Here is a 25,085-nt window from a genome sequence, read left to right on the forward strand (position 1 = left end):
CGAAACTGTAACATGTTCATTATCCAAATGATTCTTCATACTTTGACCTAGTGTTCTGATCGTGTCTCTCCTGCTAAACAATTCAGTATTAATCAACCACTAAAGGAGATTTCATTTGTAGTGGGCACCTCCAATCTGCATAGATGCCAGGGGCACCACATCAAATGGGAGGCTCCATTGAAAAGAGCATACAGCCTGGGCTGTGTTTTCCTCACCTAAGCTCCACAGGGAATGATGTGTGTCACCCACCAGTCAGATTTCACCCTTTTAGCGACCCCAGTCATGTGAAATAACCCCCCCCCCCCATACAGAATCTGGAGAAGGGGAGATGGAGCCATAGAAGTGAGTGATATCCCCTTTTCTGCATGGGAAGAGGGGACATTCGTGAATGGAGAAGGAAGGAGAATGACCCAGACTCTGGTGTGGTAGTGGGTAGTTCAGGAGGTGTAGAGGGTAAACGTGCCACCTTTATAGCCCCCAGTCCTGTTTCCTCCACAGACTGGACTAGATCCTAGCATAAGTTAAAGTAACCCGTGTCTGTCTTATGTCTAGCTGCCATGGCCCCAGTGCTCATTTTCCTTTGCCCCTGGACACTACTCCCTGTACTACCTAGGGGTTTGCCCATGCTGGAGAAATACTACCCCGGCCAGTTAAGTTGACATTGTAGCAGCTTTGTGTTGCTGGAAGATAGCCACCATAGCAGGCTTGCTGTCCCAGGTGTTGTGAGGTGGTAATCCAAAAATTGCTTCACAGTCAGTCTGGGTTCTTGACTCAACAAACTCTCTTTTCCCTATTGAGCATTGTTAATTTAATTCTTTACCAGTTGAATAGTAAACACAAAATGCAGCCCTGCCTCCTCACTTAATAATGAAATACAGTGCATAATTCAAGCTCATAAATGACCATACAGCAATCTGTCCTAATGATGCCAGCTTTAAATATGAAACATCTTGACACTCAGTATAAAAGCCTCATTAGCTATTTTAACATATTAGTTACTTTTTAACATACATTGAAAACTATAGAGAGCTTATGAATTAGAAAATAGTTTAACAGATACTTATGTAAAACTCTCTTCTAATGAACTTTAACACACTATTCAAAGATAGTAGATCTTAAAGATATATTTCCTGAAATAATTTCATGTTTTGTTTTTATCTTTTAAAATACAGACATATCAAGTTGATTTGAAGCCAAATGGGTCAGAAATCATGGTAACAAATGAAAACAAAAGGGAATATATTGAGTATGTATATACTTTATTGTGTTTAATTTAAAAGTCTAACAAACCACAATAGCATGCTTTTTGGAATTTAACTTGCTAAGATATTACAGTGTGTAGCATAAACTCTGCAGACAACTGATCATTAAGTAGAAAAATCCTTTTTACTAACATGGCTTGTCTGAGTATTAGTGTTTTTGCTGGTTTGAATTTTATCATTTTTAATCACTGTAAAAAGTAGAACCAAGATTAATCACCCTAATGCATGGAATGTATTAAAAGCCATCTTGATGTTGTGGCAGGTGGTACTTTCAAGACTGGGTATCTATCTATTCTGGGTTTTGCCATTATTAATACTATACTTTAGGGTATAAATTCTAAACCAAAAGGAAGTCCATATCTAAACACTACCATCTGAAGTCAAATTTACTGTGGATGGAAATGGATATTAGACTAGATAGCCTATCCAATTAAGATACAACTAATAAGCAAATAATAAAGCTCTAATTAATCTATTACAAGCACGCATAAACAAAACTTTTTACTTACATAGTATTTTATAACTTTTTGTTCAGCATTCTGGTCATGATTCAGCAAGATGCATGAGAGTTAGGCACATGCTTAAGTAACATACTGAATTGGAACCTGTAAAAGGAATAGTTGCTATTTTTTTACTTTATATTGTTTGCAGTTTTCCAGTGTACTGACTGACTCTCATGGGGAAAGCATTAGATATTCTAATTTCTTCTCTGTTTTTATGAATTCTTTCCTGTTGCTGCTTTTCATATCTAAAATATATCTACAAGCCTAATTGTTTTTACTTGATTGAAGACATGTTATTTTTTCCTGACTATTGTGTTTGCAGATGCACAAAATCAGGTGCCATAAACATTTATTTTCTCTTTCTTCTTAATACTGAGCAATAAAGAAAAGCTCCTTGAAAATCTAGGGCTATGTTGTGAAAGTTTGCACAACTGAATTCTGCTGAATTGACTCACATATTCAAGTTATTCTCAGAGATGTGGAATGGGTAGCTTTTACTTGTACACTTCCTCATTTCCTGGTTGTACTCTCATTATATGGAAATAATTAGCATATCTGAAAAAAAATCCTTTCATAACATTCCACAGGGATTCCCCCCTCACTCCTCCCAGTACATAGAAATAATTTGTATTCTCCATTACACTAACAATATTCAAGCTAATATGTATGAAAATATAAACTACACCTTCCTCTTCCTCACTTTCTCTACCCACAAAAAAATAAAACATACAAACCAATAGCTGCTCACAAGTCTGCCCAATAACTAAAATGTACCTCTTAAACAAACCCTATATTAATTATATGATCACAATAATCAAGAGTGTGTTTGTGAATGCAGGGCAGGAATGAGGAAGGAATTGGAATTATAAAGTGTTATTCAAAAAGACACAAAATGTTAATGCAGAAGTGATTTAGTATTGTAGTACAAGCAGCATAAATGCTGGAGTTTCTGTACACCTTGGTGGCACTGTAGATTGTTTAAATATAGTAGTGACTATTGTTTGCAGACTATTTAAATCATTTTACAGTCCTTTTTAGGAGATGCTGAGGCTCAGTATTCTTATTAAATCAAAAAACAAACAAAAAACCCTTCCCAAAAACTGAATTCCTTGTTTTATCACAGGTGGATGTATCAGTGCTATTGTTTGTAGATATAATCTCTGCATAAATTCACTTAATCTGTGGAAAATTGTTAAAAGTTCCAAACTCTCATTCTTTTGGTCCTAAAACACACTCAGATGAATTCTATTTTAATGAATTGTTTGAATCTTCCTAAATACTCTTATAAAAATACTCCAGTGTTCTAAAGTAATAATCCATCAGTACAATGTATACTTTCTCTTGACCACTCATATAGTAAAATGCAGTAGTAATTTTTATAATGGTACGATGGTATGCAATCATCGTAGTACTACAGATTTCAGTCACAAAACAAGTAGCGCTAGAAAGTTTATAATGGAAATTCAGGCTGTAGGCAAAACTTTCAGAAGTTTTGCTTTTTAATTGAATTAATAGGATGACTTACTATCCCAAATTCACTTTATATGTGTAAAACATACAAGCTAACACTTTTTAAAATGGATGCCTGAACTTAGGACTTTAAATCCATATTTAAGTATCTAAATGAGTCAGTAACTTCCACTGGCTTCACTGGGAACTCCTGGGTGTTTCAGTGCTTTTGAAAGACTATTTCTTTAGGTGCCTAAAAAATAAGGATAAATAATTTTAGAGTCTACCTTGAAGGCCCCATTTTTTAAAAAACTTAGTTTTCTAGGCTATTGCAATCAGAGACCAAGTTGTTTCACCATGTTCTGCTTAAAATAAATTTAATCTCTATAGGAACAAAAAGATTAATTTCATTTAACTTCTGCACTTTTACTGTAAACCTCCTAATGATGTGGAAGGGTCATATCTAAAGATTTTTAAACATATGTCCAAAGCCATTTAAATGTAAGCTATTCATTGGGATTACTTTTTTTATGCTCATTGGTGATTTTTTTTTTCACCACCTCATGTCTTCTCATGGAAGTTTGAGCAGTTAATGAAGAGATGCACATATTCATATGCTCAGTAGACATCCAAACTCAAGCATAAATTGGAGGCATTTTTCCCTTCGTTTGCTCTGTTTATTTTATCTCCGTGTTTGGTGAATGATTACTGAAGCTACAAATGAGAAATTGAAAACATTAGACTAGGTGAGCTCTTTAAACATTCTGTTTATATCTTCTAATAAAAGTGTTTTTGTTTATCTGCTATAGCTTAGTCATCCAGTGGAGGTTTGTAAACAGAGTTCAGAAACAAATGAACGCTTTCTTGGAGGTAAGCTTCATTAGTTGTTTTCTGCCAAATAATCTTTTCAATTTATTGTGGTAGAGCAAGATTCATCTTTTTTGCATGGACTTGTCAGGCCTCAAATTTATGGATGGGAAATCTTGCAGTATCCCAAAATTCCAGTGTTTAGAAAAAATTAGTAAAATCTTGAAAACGTTTTTATGGCTCCTCTCCTGTAATACTCATTCTCTTTCACCTTAAAAGATTCTCAAGGCTTTAAAATTAAGCAACATGAACTTCTAACTGATGATCCTAACATTACCTTTCTATTGTGACCATCAACTATATTCCATTCTCAAAACTCTTCTTTTCCTCCCTAGCCAGCAGTGATTACTTCTGTGCCATGCTGCCCTGCAACCATGGATCCTGGAACCCAGTGATCCACAGATCCTACCTTTAATTCTCCCTTGTGTGTTTCAAATTTCATTGCAGTTCTGTCCATTGCTGCACATTTTTCAGGCTCTGGCTTCTAGAAAATTACAAGGATTGCTACTGCAGAGCACCAAAATCCAAGTGTCTGGCTTCAGTCAGTTCTTCCCTTCCATTAATTCACTAACTAGAATAATTTTGTTCTTAGTCTTATGGAAACCACATAGTGGTTTGGGTTTTAGAAGATGACAGAAATTCTACTCACCATAGGCCTGTTAAATTGAAAAATCCTTGTCTTAAAAAAATAAATAAATAAAATCTCCATGCTACAATATAATATTCACCATCTGGTATGGAAGTGTATGTTCATGTTGAGGAAGTTTGCTCTAAAATTAAGAAATGTCAGCCAAATGAAAACCAGATACTATAAATCTGTTTTTGAGAAGACATTAGTTTTGTTTTGTTTTTCTTTCAGGGATTCACAGAACTCCTTCCTATAGATTTGATTAAAATTTTTGATGAAAATGAGTTGGAGGTTAGTAGCTTTACATGACTTTGTTTTGTGGACAGTAGATCAGTACTGCATATTGTTCTTAGAAATGCTAGATTCTGGAGTGAATGGTGTGTGAATGGATTTGAAGGAATGGGTAGATTTCTCTCTAATGATTTGGTCTAGTTGAATGTGTGTTTTATATCATCATGATCTAGAGTGGAGAGAGATGCTTTTCATTCATTTGGGCGGGGGGGAGGAACAAACATGTTTGCACAGATTGAGCTAGGTCCTTAAGCATGTTCAGAACTTGCTGATTCAGCGACAGATGTGGTCCCTGTCTCGTTGAGCGTAGATACTAATGACATTCATCTTAGTAGAGTTCACAGGTCAACATTCTCCAAGAACTCTACCAGAGATAGGAGAGCTTCCCTTTGTATTTGTATAAGCACTGCCTACCAGTTTAAAAGAAGACAGCGGAGGGAGGGGTTAGCACTGTTTGTGTAGGTATTGTGTTTTCCTTTGTGCACCATTTTCTGTTAACATCTTAACAATTACATCCATACTTAGTTATTAATGTGTGGCCTTGGAGATGTTGATGTTAACGACTGGAGACAACACACAATCTACAAGAATGGTTACTGCCCAAATCATCCTGTCATCCAGTGGTACTGGAAGGTAATACTATTTACCCCACTCTTCTCATGATCGTTCTATTTCTGAGATGAATGCTTCACTGTATGATGTACATTTTGGTGTGAAGTCTGGGTTTGTTCTCCATGAAAACACCAAACAGTATCTTCTCCACACACTGGATAATAACTAGCATTTTTCTTTTGTTGGTTGACAGAGTTCAACATATTCGTTAATGATCTGGAAAAGGGGGTGAACAGTAAAGTGGCAATGTTTGCAGATGATACACAATTATTCAAGATAGTTAAGTCCAAAGCAGACTGCTTCTACTGTCACCCTGTTTAGCAGGCTACCAGGTCTGAGTGTGTGTGGTTTTTTGTTTTATCCTTTTTGTGCGCTGCCCTCTTCTATGCCTTGAAATTATTTTTCCAATGTTGATGTTTCAGCTCTCTACATATTTGTATACTGTCATTGTGTCTCCCTGTGATCATTACTTAGCCTAGCTACACATACTTAGTTCTCTTAATATTTCCTTGATAACAAAGAGTACAGTCACATCACAGACATGTAGAGAGGGGATATTTCCTCTTCCCCGGATTTGATGCCTCTGCACATACAACCCAATGTCACCCTTTGTTTGTTTTTGTTTTGTTTATCACATAGTGAGCTTGGCTCTAATTTGCTATCTGCTGCCACAGCTCTTTTTTCCATGCTGCTTTCTTTCAGCACTGATTCTTCCTCCCAGTTTAAATCATCCTAAGGTTAGCCTTCTTGTAGCACACCCTTCCCCCAAAAAGCCCTTTGTATAGACATGAGCACTTCAGTTTTACTGTTACACTTTTTGTGCGTAATGTTTTAGAAGTGTCTCCTTTTTGACCCTCTCCCTCCACTCTCCCAATCTAGTTTCCCTTTCGCATGTTGCTTTGATGTTCGTAGCAGCATAGGAAGCTAACCCACGATACTGGTTTGATTTTTGCATCTTCAGCAGTTTACGTGGTCATTTTGATTCTTACAGATCTTGTTCTTTGCCTTGTTCATTAATTTTTCACTTCAAGATACACCTGTACTTGCTAAATACTGAGCTGTTTTGTCAGGGAGGCAGGACTGTTAGCGTAAATAAATGTGAGCACTTGTGCCTACTTGGGTTGAACATAAAGCATGAAAAATAAATTTGGAGCTATGTGCTTTGCTGGATAAGGACATTGAGATGTGTTTGCCTTCAGTAAAAGCAGTAGGCTCAAGATATATAAATGCCACCCTGTTCTTTACATTCATCCAGTGGCTAGAATAGCCATAATATACAGGTGTATAACCTCCATATCAAAACAATACCTTAGGGAATAATTTGGTGTAATAAATATAGAATTTCTCTGTGGTCTGACTACAGCACATCCAGTTAAGTTGATCTAATCAAATTATATCATAGAAGATAGTAGCAAGGAATTGCATCATACAGTTTTAAGGAATCTCTGTCATTTGCTTTTCTGTGACTTCTGTTAGGAAGATTCATTTCACACACTTTGCTTGCGGTAGCTGTTTATATATGTCAGTCTCCTTTAAGTGATTGTGCAGGTGCCTATGGTGGGATGTAATTATGAACAAAACACATCTTGAAGAACAACAGTTATTGTACTACTCCAGGGGAATTCTGCACCACTACGCAATGCAGAATTTTGCAGAAATTAATGTTGGGCACACAGAATTTTTTCCCCACAGAATAGGCTGCAGAGATGTTGGCTGCCTCTAGGGGGCACTGGACCTGGCAGAGCCAAGCTCGCAAATAGAGGACAAGGCTAGGTGGGAGGGAGTGGGAACTGGAGCAGCAGCTGCAGTTCCCAGCATGCTCTGAAGGAAGGAGGCGGCGCACACAAAACTCTGTGCAAGCCTGAGACCCAGAATCAAACTGTGGATCCCTGGACTGGGGAGGGAAAGAGGGGGGTTGAGGGTGTCTGAGCCAGGGGGGCCCCCCAGATGCGCTCTGGGGGAAAGAAGGGGGCAGAAAGGCAGGAACTGTTTAACTTTCTGCTCCTGGGGAAAATTTTGTGTGTGTATCTGTATTGTTACAGACATACTTGCTGACAGGTATTCTGAAATAAATTACCAAAATAATTGAAACTGGAGTGATTATATAGTGTTATTTTGACAAATACAATTTTCAGAATTTTAAAATATTGTGCGCAGAATTTTTAATTTTTTGGTGCAGAATTCCCCCAGGAGTATTTTACAGGTAAGTAACTATTTTTACTGATTGTATCAACTCATCCAAAATACTGAAGTAACGTGTACTACTCCCAACTGCTGCCAAAGCAGTGGGCTGTTTTGACCTAATGGCAGTTGAGAGAAGAGTCTCTTTATCTAAGATTAGAAAGGCTGGTATCACACCAGCAAAAGAAAATACTGTAAGACTCTCCAGCCTTTGAAGTTATCTATCTAGTTCTTGTGCGACAATACAAATGAATTTTTTTTTAAATCCACCTGATGCCTGCACACACTGTTGTACCATGTGTTACAGCCTGCTGACTCTCTCTGTTTGTTACTAGGCTGTCTTACTGATGGATGCTGAAAAGCGTATCCGGTTGTTGCAGTTTGTTACTGGGACATCACGAGTGCCTATGAATGGATTTGCTGAACTTTATGGTGAGTTAAAAATTTAAGGTACTTAAGGTTGTTAAGCACTAAAATCTCTATTTTTGCTCTTTTGAAATGGGTTGGACCAATTCTGAGTAGGGTAATGGGCCAGTAAGAGAACCTATGCACGATAGGGTTATTACAGGATGGAAGTTTTCACTCCATTGTCAATTGAATTGCTCCTTCCCAACCCAAAAAACCTATGGAGGCTTTATGACAGCAGCTGTGGAGGGCATGTTCTTGCTCTCTGCAGGAATAAGCTTGATAGGGTAAAGGGTGCGTATGTGTGGCTGCTGCTGTGCAGATTGGAAGCCCACCGGTACATCGCTTTTGCAGTGTTAATGTATACTTATTTTGTGGTATTATATACATTGCACCTAAAATTAACTGTATGGAATAATGAGTAGATAGTATTTATAAATATAGGGCCTGATAGCATCTTTAACTTGTACGTTCACATCAGTGAAGTCTACCAATTATACAAGCCGAGGATTTAGCCTATAATTTTGCAAACATTTAATTTTGAGTTATAGCATTTAAGTAGTCTATCTAAAATCCAGTGCTTAAACTATACTTGTGGGTTTTTTTACTCTTTTTGTCCAGGTTCAAATGGTCCTCAGCTGTTTACAATAGAGCAATGGGGAAGTCCTGAAAAATTGCCCAGAGCTCACACATGGTGAGTAATGAAAACATTAAAATTAAGGAGTTTATGGATTGTTACACTGCCAAGAAAGGATGGATACTGGTGACCAAATTTGCCAGGAACATACTCTATCTTAGGATCATGCCTTTGTGCTATAGAGAGAGTTTTCTATAAAATGGGATAATCTCCAACCTTGTGCATTCACTGCCACAGTTCTAAACATTCAAGGAGTTTAGAATTATCTGCTCTCAAACTGCAGCCGGCATGAAACCGACAAAATTCCAGGAACTAGCCAGCTCAACTTCAGTCTGTTATAACTGCTTCTCTTAGTTTCCAAAAGGTTCTTTGTTTAATCCTGTCCAACACATTAAAAGCTGATCTATGTTAGAAAGCTAATAGGTGCAAACCCCTAATGTAGATGCACTTAAGCCACTTTAAATCTTACATACTTTTATTTCGGTAAAGAATTTGTTCTATATGACAGTGATCCAGTTGTCCCTTAAAGTTGGGAGACATTTCTCTTGGGCTACAGCTGATATGTTTTTAATGTATTTGTTGCACAGAAGGGATTCTACTTGAAAGCTTTTTCATCTTATTTCAACCAATTGCTACTCCTGTACAGCAGCTGTTAATTGTCTATCAAATCTGAAGGAACCCATTAGTCTGAAAATTGCCTTAAGCACTTGGCAATTAAGCCCATGTGCTAATGAGATGGAAGTGTCTTCTATAACAGTTTTAATCCCTTCTGCTAGAAGACTTTTTTGTGTCTCAAATATAATTTACCTTTTTCAAATGGATAAGGGCTTAATCCTGCAAGGTACAGAGCAGTGCGACCTGATCCACCACATCACTTGTAGCACGTGACTAAGTGCTTTGCTGTATCGGGGTCAGAGCACTTGACACCTTTGATGGTCAAGCCCCAAGTCCCACATTTTTGCCATATCAGTATTATGCTGCGGGAATCTTCTGCCTGGATCACTTTCCCTCTCTCCATAAAAATACTAGTTTTAAATTAATATGAAAACACTTGTAGGTGTTTGCATCCTAAAGTTTGCTCTGTTGCTTGATAGAAGTGGTGAGCTTTGAACAATACAGACTAGTGCCTGGGGCTCTGTTTGCAGTGAAAGGTAGATTGTACAGAGGGGGACAGTGCTTCTGAGTGGCACGAGGAAAGGAACAAAAGTGCCTCGCATTAGAAGTACATTACTATTTTGTCCCTTGTTTCATGTGTCTTACAGAATTACTACCCCTTCCTCTTTCTCTCTTAGAAACTAATGAATGGAAATAAATACGTGACATGGGAAAGCGGGACTGGCAATTGCACAAATAGAATCTGCTTTAAAAATCTCTTGTTCTCCTCCTCCCTCTCTCCCCCAACCAGTCCTACTTTTGCAAGCAGCTTTTACTCTCATCACCACATGCCTGGGTTCAGTTTCAGTGAATGACTTTTATTCTCTTCCTTGAAAAGTGGATAGAATGAGCTCTGTGAAAATCTGTGAGCCAACAAAGCACAACCACAGAAAAACACACTGTGCACAGGAGCAGCTGGTTCCAAAAGGCTCCATCTGCCCCTGCCTTGTCAGACAATTCACTGAAAAGCGGAGGCCTCAGCCCAATTGACTTAATTTAAGTTAGCCAGACACATCCATAAAACTCAGATGGCAGGCACTGAGAATCTGTGAAGCAAACAAACCCCCCCAAAAGATTAATTATTGTGAATGTTTTCCATGTATGGAAGCCCTATAAAATAAATGGGGCTTCAATGCTTTGGTGTTCTATAGAAAATAAAACTTACAGCATTTAATAGTAATCACCTTTCCATAGGTTTTTGAACCATCCTACAGAATTCTATAGCAGGAGGCTGAACTTACTTACAGAACAAGTTCTGTTATCTATTAAATTATCAAGGATGTTTTCAAAGAGCCTTCTCTGTTTTTTGTTGCTGTTCCCACTCCCCAGAGGGAAAATGAGCATCTGACCTTTAAATTCAGTGCATCTCTGTCGAGTCTTTGGAACTGATACAACTCTGTCTCAAGCCTGGTTTCGTATGGAAAGAAATAATTAAAAATACATTATTTTTTCTCTTCCAACAATTTTCCAGTCTCATGTCTGAATGGGAAGAAAGGGCTGGTTATCTGTGGATACCAACTTCAGAGCAACCAGGGTTATTAGCAGGGGCACAAGAGCTTAGGAGAAAAAGGAAATGATGTAGCTAGTTCCATTTAGACAATAAGATAACACCCCCCTGATGAGGCCTCCAAATTATTTGACCTCCGTATAGTTTTTTTTACGTTGTTGATTATCAAATGATACTTTTCCCCCTTCAATTTCAGCTTTAATCGCCTTGACTTACCTCCTTATGAATCTTTTGAAGATTTACGAGAGAAGCTTCTTATGGCAGTTGAAAATGCTCAAGGATTTGAAGGAGTGGATTAAAACAGCTACTTTTTTTTTTCCCATCGAGCAAGTTCTGCTTGAACTGTTGAATTTGCCTAATGGACATTAACAAGTGACAATGGCAGAACAGTTGCACAATGTTGGTTCATGGAGCAAACTCTTCTACAGTGCAGTTGCCTAAATTCAGAAATTTGAACTACAACCTGTGGATAACACTTCTGATATTTCCACAGTAAATCACCAACTGGTTGACGTGTACTCTAATTACATTTCAGCAGGACTTGTTCTATTTATGTTGTGCCTCTGTAGGCAAAGCCCTTAATAAATATTTTACATACTTTCTAATGACAATGAATGGAATTAATCACTTTACAGGTATAGTATTACAACTCATGTTTACTTTTTAAATGATTTAGACATTTTCCGATTTTATTTCATCACAATTAAAAATGTCATCTACTTGGAAAAATGAGCATTTTTTCTTATCTTAATTTCATACCAGACTTCATGCCAGTGGCATTTTTACTTTCAAAATGCATTTTGAGCCTTGTCCTCCCAACCTATTAGAAAAGCTGGAGTAAGAAAAGCTGTGAGAAATTTTCTGCAGATGGAATATATTAATGGCAAATCTAAAAGCTTTTCATTCAGCACATTAATATTTTCTGTACCCAGAAGAAAAAGTACAGATTGGATGTTACATTTTTGTATAAATCAATAGAATAGTTACAAGCTGAGAGAGGATCATAACATAGCATGCCAAATCTCACGGTCAATAAAGAAATCACCTCATTATTCCTTGGTAATATTTATGTGTACTATAAAAAAATTTTGGGATAGGGTTGGCATTATCATTATAGGAAAAAAATGCTTAACCCAGTCATTAACTTTGTACAGTGGTTCTTTTACTATCCTTTCCTCTTTACTATTTGCAATGGAGGCATTTTGAATGAAACCTGGCACTGCTTGATTTGGAACTGTGGAAACCAGATCTGTTTTTGTCTCCTATTTGTATGCATTTGCTGATGATACCTAAATAACAAAGTTGGGGTTTTTTTTGTTTGTTTCCAACTGCACCAACTCTAAAGGCACTTTATGTAACACATGGAGGTCATATCTGTTTTTTATCATAAACATTAATGTGATTATATTCCTTCTCACTGCACATGTCTTTCGGGTGCAATATCTATCAATTGTGAATTTGGCTGCTGCTGCTGTATAAAAACCAGATGTAGAGCTGGGCCTGCAGACATGTTCTCACCAATTGTTTTTTGTGATTTTTTTTATTCAATCACAAAGATTTATTTAATATATACAGTTATCTAATCAATTTTGTTACCTATGACATGTTGCATGCTTAAACTATAATGCCTGAGTTGTATCTGTTGTGTGATAGATTAAAGGCAAAAGAGAAGACTTGCATTTGATCCACTGAAGTTAAATGGTTAACATAGCAGTAGGGTAGGTTTGAGGATATGCGTTCAGCAATTTGATTATGTTCAGCTTTGTGAGGTTTTTGTCCATCTACGTAACACACTTTGTTGTTTTTTCTAAGAACCTGACTAACACACATTCACAAGCAAGATGACAGAGTGCAAGAATATCTGAAACAATTTCACCCCTGATTGCCAAGAACTGAGCTTTTTTTAATTTATTTTTATTATTATTTTTTTGGCACATGCAATCCGCTGCCAGCAACACGTTCAGCAGCAGTTGCAGGCAGGGAGTGTAACAAGTATTAACTCTAGCCACGAGAGCTAATTTAGCAAAACTCATCAAAGCTAATAACATTCAGCAAATGCTAATTTGTCAAACTTTGACTGGCTTTGGATGCAGCCTCGGTTTGCTCACAAAAGTTTGAAGAGTCAATAAGTGCATGAAGAAGTTTTGAACCTTCTAATTTGAATGTAGATTAAGGTTAATTCCCTTTCTATAGTAATTTTATTTTAAGACATTCCTTTTTTTCCGTCTGGTGAGCTGAAAACCTAGACATGAGAATGAAGTGGGCTGGATCTGAATAGATGTAAAACACTATTTTGGTAGCCTCTTACGCTTTTAGAGAGTGGGATCTGATCTTTCTAATGTATATCTACATGCCAAACTTCTGTAGCTAGGACATGGAATTGCCTTTAAAAATTTGTCATACTCCATGGTCAGTTTTTTTGGTTTAAAAAAAAAAAAGTCTTAATTGGAAGAGTTTTTGTATGTTTGGAGGCAACATTTTGCTTCAGTGCCATGTAACAGAACCTTATTCCCAGGACTCCTATGAGTTTTTGCTATAGACTTGAAATATAAACTAACGCTTGTGTAATAAGGGATAGTGTAGTCTAGCAGTTAGGCTGGGGGAACTGGGAGTCAGGAGACTTGGGTTAAATTCCCAACTCTGCCATCACTATCACTGTGACTCCTTGCTTGAGTCATTTAAATTCTGTGCCTGTTTCCCCATCTGCAAAATGGGCTTCAGATCTGTGTGCAAAGACTAAAGGCTCTGTATAACTGCAAACGATGAAATAACAGAGCATAACTTTCTAAGATCAGGCTTTTAGAAAATTAGGCTAACGTCTTTTCAGATCCACTTACACATAAACTAAGAATAGAAACTCCAAAAGACTTGAGTATACATTACTGTATTGAGGTAAATTCCTGTTAAGGAGAAAATGTGTATTTTTAATCACTGAAAGTATTCAGTGTTGGAAAATAAGTACAAGAAATGTTTCTCAAAAAATATCCCCCAGCCCCTTATAGTCCAGAGAACTTAAACCTTACTGTAGAAGTGAGTCTGTCCCTTTTCATCAGGGTCTCTAAGAGATCCAGAGCTGGTATTCCAGCAAGTAATCCTGGCTATTACCAAGGTAAATTTATAATGTGCAAAGTGAATTGTTCAGTCTAACCCCTTTATTGCACAAAGTCTTGTGTTGCATACTAGAAGTTCTTTTTTGTTCACTCACAGGCAGTTCCTGAGCAGCACAATCCTTGGCCTTGGATTTTAGCCACCAGTGAAGTTGTATTGATGTAGCTGCACTGGTGCAAACCTTTAGTGTAAATGCACTGCACCAGTGCAAAGCAGATGTTGCACTAAGGTAGCTTTCCTTAGTGACTAAAAACACTACTGTAGAAATGCCCCTTGTGTCAGCCATTACCACCTGTGGAATCTGTTCTTTAAACCCAGGGAATTGTCTTCAGTTTTGCGAATGACTTGTGTGAGGTCCAGGTACATAGCGTGTGCTTCAGCGAAACAGCACCTATAAGGGAGTTTGATTCTATTCTACAGATTACTTTACAACTAAGAACTGTATATGTTGAAGCTGTTTTTGCATTGCCTATTAGGATATAAAGTAGATTTCTTGGAGTTTCTGTTCTAATACACTGAAACTCTTAGAAGTTCTTCTGGAATTCCTGATACTGTTTTTGAAGGACTCTTTCTAGGGAAAGGTGGCTAAATGTCTCCTATTTATTAAACCTTAATTAATGAGGACATTACTCCATTTGGACTTGTGCTCTAACTTGGTGCCTTTCTTTAATATTCAAATACTGTATTCACATTCATTCACCTTGACTATGTATGGATAGTTCACCCTCTTAATCATAAAACAGATACTTTTGTAAAATTTGTATTTTTAAAAAGATTCTGTCTGGCCAAATTATTGTAATTTCTTGCTCACATCAAGTCTTTCATATCTCTGGCTCTCTTGTAACGCAGGTCAGTTACGTATCTTAATTCCAGCATTTATTCCTAGTTGATGGAAACTCATTATGATTGGACCTAATTTCTTCCTGAAAATTTATCTTCCTTTTGTCTTGCCACTGAAGAAAACAACATAAAAAAAAAAGAGGTGAATTTGTTATTTCACTCTATTTTATTTTTAAATCTCTCATCCTTGAGAAGACATCCCTATCTCTGAATTTCTCGTGCAGGGAGGGCAAGCTGCATGCTCGCTTGTAATATTTTCTGACAAACCAGCAGAGGATGCTGCTCTACAGACTAACCAAGTATCTCATTCCCCCCACCCCCAATCTCCACTACCCCAAAAGACATCCACTACCTCTGTTACGTGATTAGCCTTTACTGACTGGTGATCGAGACTGCAGAGTTCGGTATCATACTTGCAAATCTCACTTCTGAGATACTGAATCTGTTCACATACTTTGCGTGAAACCCTGGCCTTGATGAAGTCAATAGCAAAACTCCTACTGACTTCAGTGGGGCCTGGATTTTACCCTTTGTGTTCTGGAATTTATAACCGGGAGGAATAAGTGACACATTTGGACCACTTTTTTTCAAATATATATAAATAAGTACAGTATACCCAACTATATACAAAATCGAATTTTTAATAGGTAAGATGAAAAAGAAAAAACCCTTATAATTACCAGAGTGGATATTTTTACAAGCATGAGAGTGTTTTTAATAACAAAAGTCTTTTCTTTTGCTTGTATGGAATTCTGGAAAAAAACTCTCTTCCGACATCTGTTAGACGTTGCACTAAAAAGCGATACTTGTTTGAAACGCATGGGAAAATTGTTTTGCTAAAACTGGAATCTAACCCATATTAATGTTACATATCCCTCAGGTCTGTCATACTGCACACATAACATTACATTCATATCACATGGTCACCCCCACAAACCATATTTAATCAGATGCCTCTATACTTCTAAGCCATCTGGATTTTCTTATGTTGCTCTTTCATTTAGAATGTCATGTTTTCCTCTTTCAGTTAACGTCAATGTAGCTTTTGTTCTTTTTTACCACTATATATACATATACACAGTGTGTACCCACATACAGCAGTACATATATGTAATATGTTTTTATACTACTTTAATCAATTCTGTGTTCAGGATTGGCTTCTAAAGAGGCTTGTGAGCAGTTTGTCTCCAATGCAGCTTTAGCAAAGCCATGCTATAGTGAATACGTTATGATTCTCAGAACCCAAATAAAACCACTAGAAGGTGATTTTGCTATGCTCTGTGTTTGTGAACTTATGACCTTTATTCAAATTTAAACCTGAAATGACTACTTCCAAAGGTGAAAAATAGTTTCAAACATTCCAGATGAAATTCACGATCTTTCGTAACTTTTTATTGTAAAACGCCTCAGAATGAGGCTATTTAAAATTATACTAAACTACATTAAAATTGATTTAAAAAAAAAACCTGAAAACTACTACTTATAAATAATGCTCATTTTCACTATCAAAATAGCTTTAAAGTATGGTTGGATTTGATACACAGTGGAAAATGTTTTTTGTTTTTGTTTAAGGACAAAATCACTTTTTCCATTTATTTTCTTAAGAGAAGTGAAGGAGATTGTAGTTTGTTTTCCTGACAGCAAAAGATCAATGTGACAAAATGAAGTTGTTGTAATGAAATGATGCAACTTGTTAAATATTTAATAAAGAATTATGGAAGCTGGAACATTTTATACTTCAAATACATGGTCTGTCTAATTGAAAGCTTGTTGTATTGTGTTAAAAGGGTTGTAACTTCCAGCAAAGTTGGGGGGGGGAGATGCAGGGAAGTAAACAATGGTAATCAGAGCACCTATGTACAATTTATCTAAAGCATTACTACCATCCAGGTACTTCACCTCTTTTCTTTATAATTACTACTTGACAGTTGTTGACTTGCACAATTAATGCATGGTTAGTATGCACTCAATATACTGTTTTACACATTCTTTTGAAGAAATGCCATGGTATTAAATACAGAACCTCCTTCCCCCCCAACCCCAAATCTCCCTACCCCTAACTCATGCACCACTGTTAAGCTGTTTTTAATATCAAAAAGTAACTTTTGTTAAAATTTCAGCAGATGCAAGATGCAAACTGATTCAAAGTGAGCCCTTCTGTTTTTATATTACTCCACTTTCAGTAGTTACTTCCAAGCTTTATTTTATGATTCAACATACCTACAGCAAGTATATATTTTTAAATCCTGCATCTGTGAACAATCTTTACAAATCTTCCCACTGTAACTATTCAAATATAGGTTTTGAACAAGAACAGAAAAATGTGAACATTAAATGCAATTAAGTGTGCTGCTTTTATCTCATACATATACTACCAAGTTCCTAAACATCTATCAAAGGAAACTTACTATATGCACTTTAAATAGAGCGTGCTAACTTATCTTAGAACATGGATTAAAAAGAGAGATGTCTTAATTTAAACAACCAAGCCTATATTAATGCTATATAGCTCATCCTCTTTTGTACCATGTGTTTCAGTGCCACAGGAGGTTCAACAAGGACAAGTGCAGAGTCCTGCACTTAGGATGGAAGAATCCCATTCACTGTTACAGACTAGGGACCGAATGGCTAGGCAGCAGTTCTGCAGAAAAGGACCTACGGGTTACAGTGGACAAGAAGCTGGATATGAGTCAACAGTGTGCCCTTGTTGCCAAGAAGGCTAACGGCATTTGGGGCTGTATAAGTAGGGGCATTGCCAGCAGATCGAGGGATGTGATCATTCCCCTCTATTCGACATTGGTGAGGCCTCATCTGGAGTACTGTGTCCAGTTTTGGGCCCCACACTACAAGAAGGATGTGGAAAAATTGGAAAGAGTCCAGCGGAGGGCAACAAAAATGATTAGGGGGCTGGAGCACATGACTTATGAGGAGAGGCTGAGGGAACTGTGATTGTTTAGTCTGCAGAAGAGAAGAATGAGGGGGGATTTGATAGCTGCTTTCAACTACCTGAAAGGGGGTTCCAAAGAGGATGGATCTAGACTGTTCTCAGTGGTACCAGTTGAGAGAACAAGGAGTAATGGTCTCAAGTTGCAGTGGGGAAGGTTTAGGTTGGATATTAGGAAAAACTTTTTCACTCAGAGTGGTGAAGCACTGGAATGGGTTACCTAGGGAGGTGGTGGAATCTCCTTCCTTAGAGGTTTTTAAGGTCAGGCTTGACAAAGCCCTGGCTGGGATGATTTAGTTGGGAATTGGTCCTGCTTTGAGCAGGGGGTTGGACTAGATGACCTCCTGAGGTCCCTTCCAGCCCTGATATTCTATGATTCTATGAATTCAAACTTGAAATACAGCAGTACTAAGTAACTAAATTCTTGGCCACTAACCGTAACATAGATGATGTGTATTACAGTCGCCAAACAGGAAAGGCAGGAAGCTTGGGCAGGAATGTTCTTTCTTCTGCATTTGTACAGCACCTATCACAATGACATAAGGGCTCCTAGGTACTGCAGTAAATACCAAGAAACACTATCAGAGAAATCAGACCTCTGGGTTCAAGCAAGTCACACTACTGACTCAGCAGACGACTTTGGAAATACTTCACCTTCCTCCACAACCGTTAGACTCTCTGTCCCCAGTACTGATGAGCAAGGTAGGAGGCCTAATAACCAGAAAGGGAGATGGATACGTGCTCAGTAGGAAGTTAGTCTTTAAAACTAAAAATAATGTGGGGTAGGGGCTCCCTTAAACTGTCCTATTGCTGCCCTGAACTTCACTTCAGATAGGTGCAGAGGCCGCTCAAGAAAATCTGCCAGCCAAGGCAAAACTTCAGTGTACCAGTCCCTCCCATCACCTAGAACAGAGGTTCTCAACTGGGGGGTGTACGCATTGGGCTTTCTAGGGGAGAATGGCAAGCCTTCTGCTGGTTCACTGGTTATAGGAAAGGGCGTGGGCGGTAGGGTCCAAGCGCCAGGTCTAGCACCATGAAGGTATGGCCTGGCTGCCCTGCCACCCCAGGCAGAATCAGCCACCCTAGGCAGCTGCCTTGTTAGCTTACAGCTAGAGTGGCCCCTGGGCAGACCCTGTCAGCTGAGTCTGGAGCATGTCTTTGACTTACACCAACATTGCAATTAGGTGCCCTGTGGCCTTCTATCATACCTTCCAATTAACCACAGCTGAGGGATCGCACAGATGGTGCGATTCCATTGTTGGCTCAGGCTAATGCTGGTTTGTGTATCATTGTCCAGGGGCTGGAGGAGAGTCTTGGGAAAAGAAGGACAAAGGGCAGAAACATGACATTGACCCATCATCTTCCAGAACCACTGCAAGTCACCTGCAACAAATACCTGATGGCTAGCAGTGACTGGAAACCTTTGCCATTAAGTTCCTGTGGGGTGTATCATTGAACATACCCAATGATCATTTAAAGATACTGAACACCATTTAAGGACTTAACCTGTCAGGATTCGGAATAGATATTTTCCTTGATGATATGCTTGAACATACCAGTATTCCGATCAGGTCTCATTTCACCAGGAAAACTGCTACTTCATCTTTCTCCAACCCTCAGTGACAGCCCTTCACTCTCCAGCTATGGAGGCTACCCATTCCAGAAAGCCAAAGGTTACACCAGAGACAGCTTTTGTTGACAGACTCGCATTGTTTGTTTTTGAAGCACTTTGTTTTCGGCTTAATCACTTCCCAACAATTCTTCTGCTTCGTTAGGCTTGGAACATGTTCAAGCTGCTCACTGGTGCTTCTGCCTTCAGCTCCCTCATTCCTGCCTCCGCAGCAGCAATTAGTTTACCTCTGAACGTTCTTTTCCTGCGCTTGCTCCCTTGACGATGAGTTCCCCCTTGCCCATAACTCATCTCCTGTTCATTCTTCGGAACCGTAGCTGTTTCTGAGACCACCTGCTGCCAGGGCATCCAGATGACATTTTTCAAAGCTGATCCTACCAGCCACAACTGAGCCCTTCATTCGGCTGGAACTGGCACTGTCTGCAATTGTCTGCTTGCTCCTTTTAAAAAGCAAATATCTTGGTAATACATAGTAACACACTGTATGTAGTACTCCAGCACATGATTAACCTGGGCTTTTTACCAAATAAATAAAAATTAAATGGCCTTGAAATTCTGCACTTTTCTTCCAACGATGCCTATTTATTTTGTTAATGCTTTGACGGTTATATTTAGTATATGCTGTTTCCAAAAACTAGTACAGCAATTTCTTTACTATTTCAAATATGAAGTGAAAAAAAACCCCTCAATTTGGCGGCTTCCCTTTGTGGACACTGTTGGTTCATCATCCTTTGGTAGTAGCAGATGCTGTACCAGTAAAGTGCATCCTAGAAGGAAGATTTGCTACCATGTCAACAATATCTTACATGTTACTCTTCATTCTGATGGATGCCAACGTACCTGACAAATTATGCCCACGACTCACTGCAGTCACCTTCAAGGAGCAATGTAGTAGCTATTTAACAATGAGATTCTTCTTATTTCTAGCCGCCGCCTCCTCCTCTCTTAGTGGCAGGACCAGTAGCAGCACTTCTTCAACTCGGGACACCCCCACCTCTGACAGTAAGTCATGGGGCTTGATACTTAAAAACAGTAAATCATGAAATCTCTATCTAGGTTCTTGCATTGGACCAGCTGAGTGCCTCCATTTGCAAGGTCTCATCTGAAAGGTCCTCAAAGGAAATAAAACTGCACGGAAAACCAACTCTCACCCTGGGATGGTGAGGAACGGCTGAATTGAGGCAACAGCTTTGTAATGGCTGGGAATGGAATTCTGCCCTGTACAACCATCTGCAAGCTCTCCTCACCTTTTTCCCCATCCTTGCGAACTACTTCTTCTGTTACCTTAATCTGGAAAAAACTTTAACCTCCTAGGCATGTGGGGAATAGAAGGGTTCACATGACGTTCTGTCATCAAGTATAAAATGCTGAACAAATTGAAAATGGCATCAGAGATGGGCACTGTTTTGAAATAAGCCTCTGTTTAGAACTGATAAGCCTGTAATAGAATGTTAAACGTGATCAGTAATAAACGTGTCATTCTCTTTATTTTATTGAACATCAGAGGGATGGGGACGGCCTTTACCTTGTATCTGACGTTCAGAATGGAGATCGTCCTAGGGACTGTAATGTGTAGACCTCTCTACAGACCTTGCCGATTTCAGTCCTTAGGCACCTAAGTACCTTAGTGGAGCTGGGCCTAAGTCCCGTTTTTTGGCACCAGTGCCACCCACAAAACTCCCACTCAGCTACCGTTTACCATAAACTTACTCAGCACTTATTTTTGCAGTAAAATTTCCTTTGGCACCTAAGTCTCTGCCTCTGGGCATGCAAGCTACTGCCTTGCTTCTCAATGCCCTGAGATCTATTTCCCAAGTGCAATCCACCAACCAGAGGGAGAGAGGCAGTGGAGTGCCTATTTCACCTGCGGGGCCCAATCCGGTAGGCATGCTCCAAGGCCACCTCCCGGATCTGGTCCCATTCAAAATCTGGCTGGAGGAGGAGGCACCTACACAAAACAGTCACTGGGCCAGAGTGAGAGTGACTGTAACTTAGGTAATAAAGGGAGATATACCAATCTCCTAGAACTGGAAGGGACCTTGAAAGGTCATCTAGTCCAGCCCCCTGCCTTCAATAGCAGGACCAATTTTTCCCCAGATCCCTAAGTGGCCTCCTCAAGGATTGAACTCACAACCCTGGGTTTAGCAGGCCAATGCTCAAACCACTGAGTTATCCCTTCCCCTTGGTAGCTAAGGCACCCCCAGGCCAGTCCTCCTGCTCCAATAACTAATTATTTACTCACAGCAGAACAGTTTCAACAGGAGAGACTGAGGGAGTCCCACCTATTCCATTGCTCAGGTGTCAGAGCACGGTCCTGGGAGCTCAGAGACCCCCTGCTCATGTCCTCTCTCCCCTCAGATTGAAGGGGGAATTGAACCTAGATTTCCCACATCCCAGGTGAGTGAGTGTTCTAACCACTGGGCTAAAAGGGGGTTGGCACCACCTCATACTCCTGTCATTTTGAAGGAGGATGCACTTAACTCATTCTCAAAAGAAACGATTTAGGCACCTAAGCCACATGACTCCAGGAGAAGGGTTCCCGGTTGAGGATAACAACAGAGAGAGGCACCTATCTCCATGAAAGGGGAGGGGCTTAGGATACACCCCCTCTAGTTGGCATGTCCCAGTGGCTAGCGTAGGTGGCTCCACCTAGCATACTGGCTTTTGTGTGATCACATTTTTAGGTGCCTGTCTCTTCCCATTCCGCCCTAACTCAGGCCTTGTGGAGCAAAGCATTTGTTCTATAATTTTCTAGAGGCCTAACAGTTAGATGTTGTGATACTCAGCATTGCAACACCTAAGTCCCTGTGTGGATCTAGACCCTGACAACCAATAAAACTAACCATCCTTGAGTTTTACTGCTTCACCTCCACAGTTAGTGAAAACACTGTAAAGCTAACAGTCAACGAAACAAAGATATACACCTATCAGAGGACCTTGTGAATAAAGCGCAGAAGTAGGAGTCAAGAGGGCTGGGTCGTATTCCTGGCTCTGCCAAAGTTTACTAACTAACTTGGGCAAGTCACTTAACCTGTCAACCTCCATGTTCCTCGCCTGTAAAATGGAAGTAGGAATACCTTGCTGACTTTTAGGAGTGTTAAGGCTCAGTTCAGCAATGATTTTATTGCACTTTTGAGATCCTTGGATGGAAGGTGCTAAACCAAAGTACTAGGATGAAGAAGTCATCTGCAGGTACCAATGCTTGTTTTCCGGCAGCTGGATAGTGGTGATATGTGTCCCTAACATGTCAGCTTAACAGGTTCTCCCTAGTGTTGCAGCTGGGTCCTGGGTGGATAAGACCTAGTCATCTGAGTCACAGTCCAGAGTCATGAGACAAGGAGGTCAGAAACAGGAGACAAACTGGAGATCAGACCCACAAGTGAGCTGCCAGGAGTCACGCTGAGTCAGGAGGCCAGGAAATCAAGCCGGGGTGCGCAGGAAGCACAAAGGCATACAGTCCAGAACAGGGTGACGCCCCATTGTTCAGAGAGCTTCCTGTTCCTGCTGTTGGCTTAAGTAGGGCTGGTGGGCCAATCAGCTGCTCTGGTACTCTGCCAATAAGACCTCTGGGGCAGAGCCTCAAACTGGGGCTGGGTCCCAGGTAAGCAATTGTCAGCAGACTGCCAGGTGGAGGGTTGGCATGTGGCCACTCCCATGAATCTTTTGGAGCCACGTCTGAGACCTGTGGGTCATGACACCTAGAGGAGGAGGAAAGTTGTTGAGGACTTAACAGTTAATGCTACATTTTTAAAGGTATTTAGGCACCTACCTTCCAAGAAATCAATGGGAGTTAGGCACCCAGGCGCTTTTGAAGATCCCATTCTGCATCTTTATGCACTTAAATACCTTTAAAAATCTGGCCCTTATTCCCTCCTAGAGGCTGAGCCCCTATTACCTCAGCAATCCCTCCTATTTTGAATTAATTAATTCCAATTGCCAGGCCGTCTGATCCTCATACTCTGCCTTAGTCCAAGAGTGAAGTTGCTGTAAGCCAATGCCATTTACATTCTGAAGCAATGCTGTGGTGAGAACGGCACCCCAGGGTGTGCTATAGCAACTTGACAGGTAGAGCTACTGCTCCAAATGGTTCCCAGGCTGCATGGAGGGAGCTCAAATGAAGAGACACAATCCTTTGATAATTAGTCATTGATTAGTTTCCCCAGTCTTGGTCGGCAGGAGCCTTGTTGTTCTAACTCAATTTATTGTTACTCAGATACCTCAGCTGTTTTTACCCCATTTATCACTTCTTCGGATTGCCAGGGGAGTCTCTCTAGCCTGAGTTTCTGGACTGGGTTTGAATCACCTGCCCAATGTTGTATTCATGTATCTTCTGTTTTGCACAACTTGATATTTATCATTGCAGAGAAGATTTCCCAGCTCCTTAAATTTCAAACGGCAGTGAGAATTTGGGGCTGGAACTATGATATGGCCTTAAATTTAAACAGTGCTAATAAATGCTGTGATAGAGTATACTGCTTTGAACAGCTACTGTGTGATTTAATAACTCATTAAAACCTTTCAAGGGGTCATAACTTGTTTGCCACAGTTTGTTTCATGGAACGGTGACATTACAGACATCTAATTTGTTTCTCTGCTGTTTCAACTTAACCCCAACTCCTTGCTCCTCCTCCCACAATGAAAATGAAACCGGTTTTATACTGTGCAGTGTTTAAAGCGAGACAAGGTGGGTAAGATAATACATTTTAGATACTAAAGACAGATGTGCAGCCAGCACTATATGCTCATTTGGATTGTCAGGCAGTATTTTGGTTCAAGGACTTGAGATAATACTTAGTGACTAGTGTACTTAGTGTACAATAATCCGAAGCCTTTTCTTGGGCTGTTATTTGAGTTCTGCTGTGTCACTATCTTCTGTATGTCCCTGGGTCACAGCAATTGGTAGGGAATAAAGCAGACTCTTCCTTCAGAGCTAGCTCCTTCACCTCTATTCTAGGAATACTGAACTAAAATCAAAGAGTGAAATACGAGTCCAAGACCTTCAAAGCTGTTTGCCTAAAGTTTGGCAGCTAAAAATCCAGTTGGTCACCTAAATAAGTGGCTTGATTTTTTCAAATGTACTAAGCGTCCAGCTGTGCTAAACGAGATCAGAGGGAGCTGCTGGGCGCTAACTATTTTTGAAAATCAAGGCCAGCTCTACACTAGGAAATTAGGTCAGTATAACGACCAGGGCCGGCTCCAGGCACCAGCTCAACAAGCAGGTGCTCGGGGCGGCCAGGGGGAAGGGGCGGCACGTCCGGCTCTTTGGTGGCGGGTTCCTTGGTCCCTCTCAGAGGGAAGGACCTGCCGCGGAATTGCCGCCGAAGAAGAAAGCGGCGCGGTGGAGCAGGTCTGAGATCGCGGCTTTTTTTTTTTCCCCTTTGCTTGGGGTGGCAAAAACCCTGGAGCCGGCCCTGCCGAGCTGCCAGGGAGCTGCTCCTGCCCCCCGACCCAGCCCGCCGTGCACCTCCCCCGCCTCAGCCCCGCGCTGCTTGCCCCGGGCCACCACAGTGCCAGGGGCGGGGAGAGGCAGAGCCCGGCTCTGAGGGGGGCATCAGGAGATACTGCCC

General features: G+C 40.0%; 1 protein-coding gene and 1 long non-coding RNA gene across 6 annotated transcripts in view; one reads left to right on the top strand and one right to left on the bottom strand.

The window, feature by feature from the left end:
* NEDD4L (NEDD4 like E3 ubiquitin protein ligase) overlaps window positions 1–16,668 on the top strand; it is a 342,440-nt gene extending 325,772 nt beyond the window's left edge. For all 5 annotated transcript variants that reach the window (XM_045021773.1, XM_045021771.1, XM_045021772.1 and 2 more), the window contains 7 exons: window positions 1,173–1,246; window positions 4,024–4,084; window positions 4,941–5,000; window positions 5,526–5,633; window positions 8,129–8,225; window positions 8,820–8,892; window positions 11,193–16,668. In XM_045021773.1, the coding sequence (XP_044877708.1) occupies window positions 1,173–1,246; window positions 4,024–4,084; window positions 4,941–5,000; window positions 5,526–5,633; window positions 8,129–8,225; window positions 8,820–8,892; window positions 11,193–11,295 (576 nt within the window). In that variant the 3' untranslated portion in view covers window positions 11,296–16,668. The remainder of the gene's footprint in view (window positions 1–1,172; window positions 1,247–4,023; window positions 4,085–4,940; window positions 5,001–5,525; window positions 5,634–8,128; window positions 8,226–8,819; window positions 8,893–11,192) is intronic.
* LOC123373036 overlaps window positions 1–25,085 on the bottom strand; it is a 98,027-nt gene that overhangs the window by 45,559 nt on the left and 27,383 nt on the right. The window lies entirely within an intron of this gene.

The sequence above is a fragment of the Mauremys mutica genome, chromosome 6, assembly GCF_020497125.1.
Source record: "Mauremys mutica isolate MM-2020 ecotype Southern chromosome 6, ASM2049712v1, whole genome shotgun sequence".
NCBI classification, from domain to species: Eukaryota; Metazoa; Chordata; order Testudines; family Geoemydidae; genus Mauremys; species Mauremys mutica.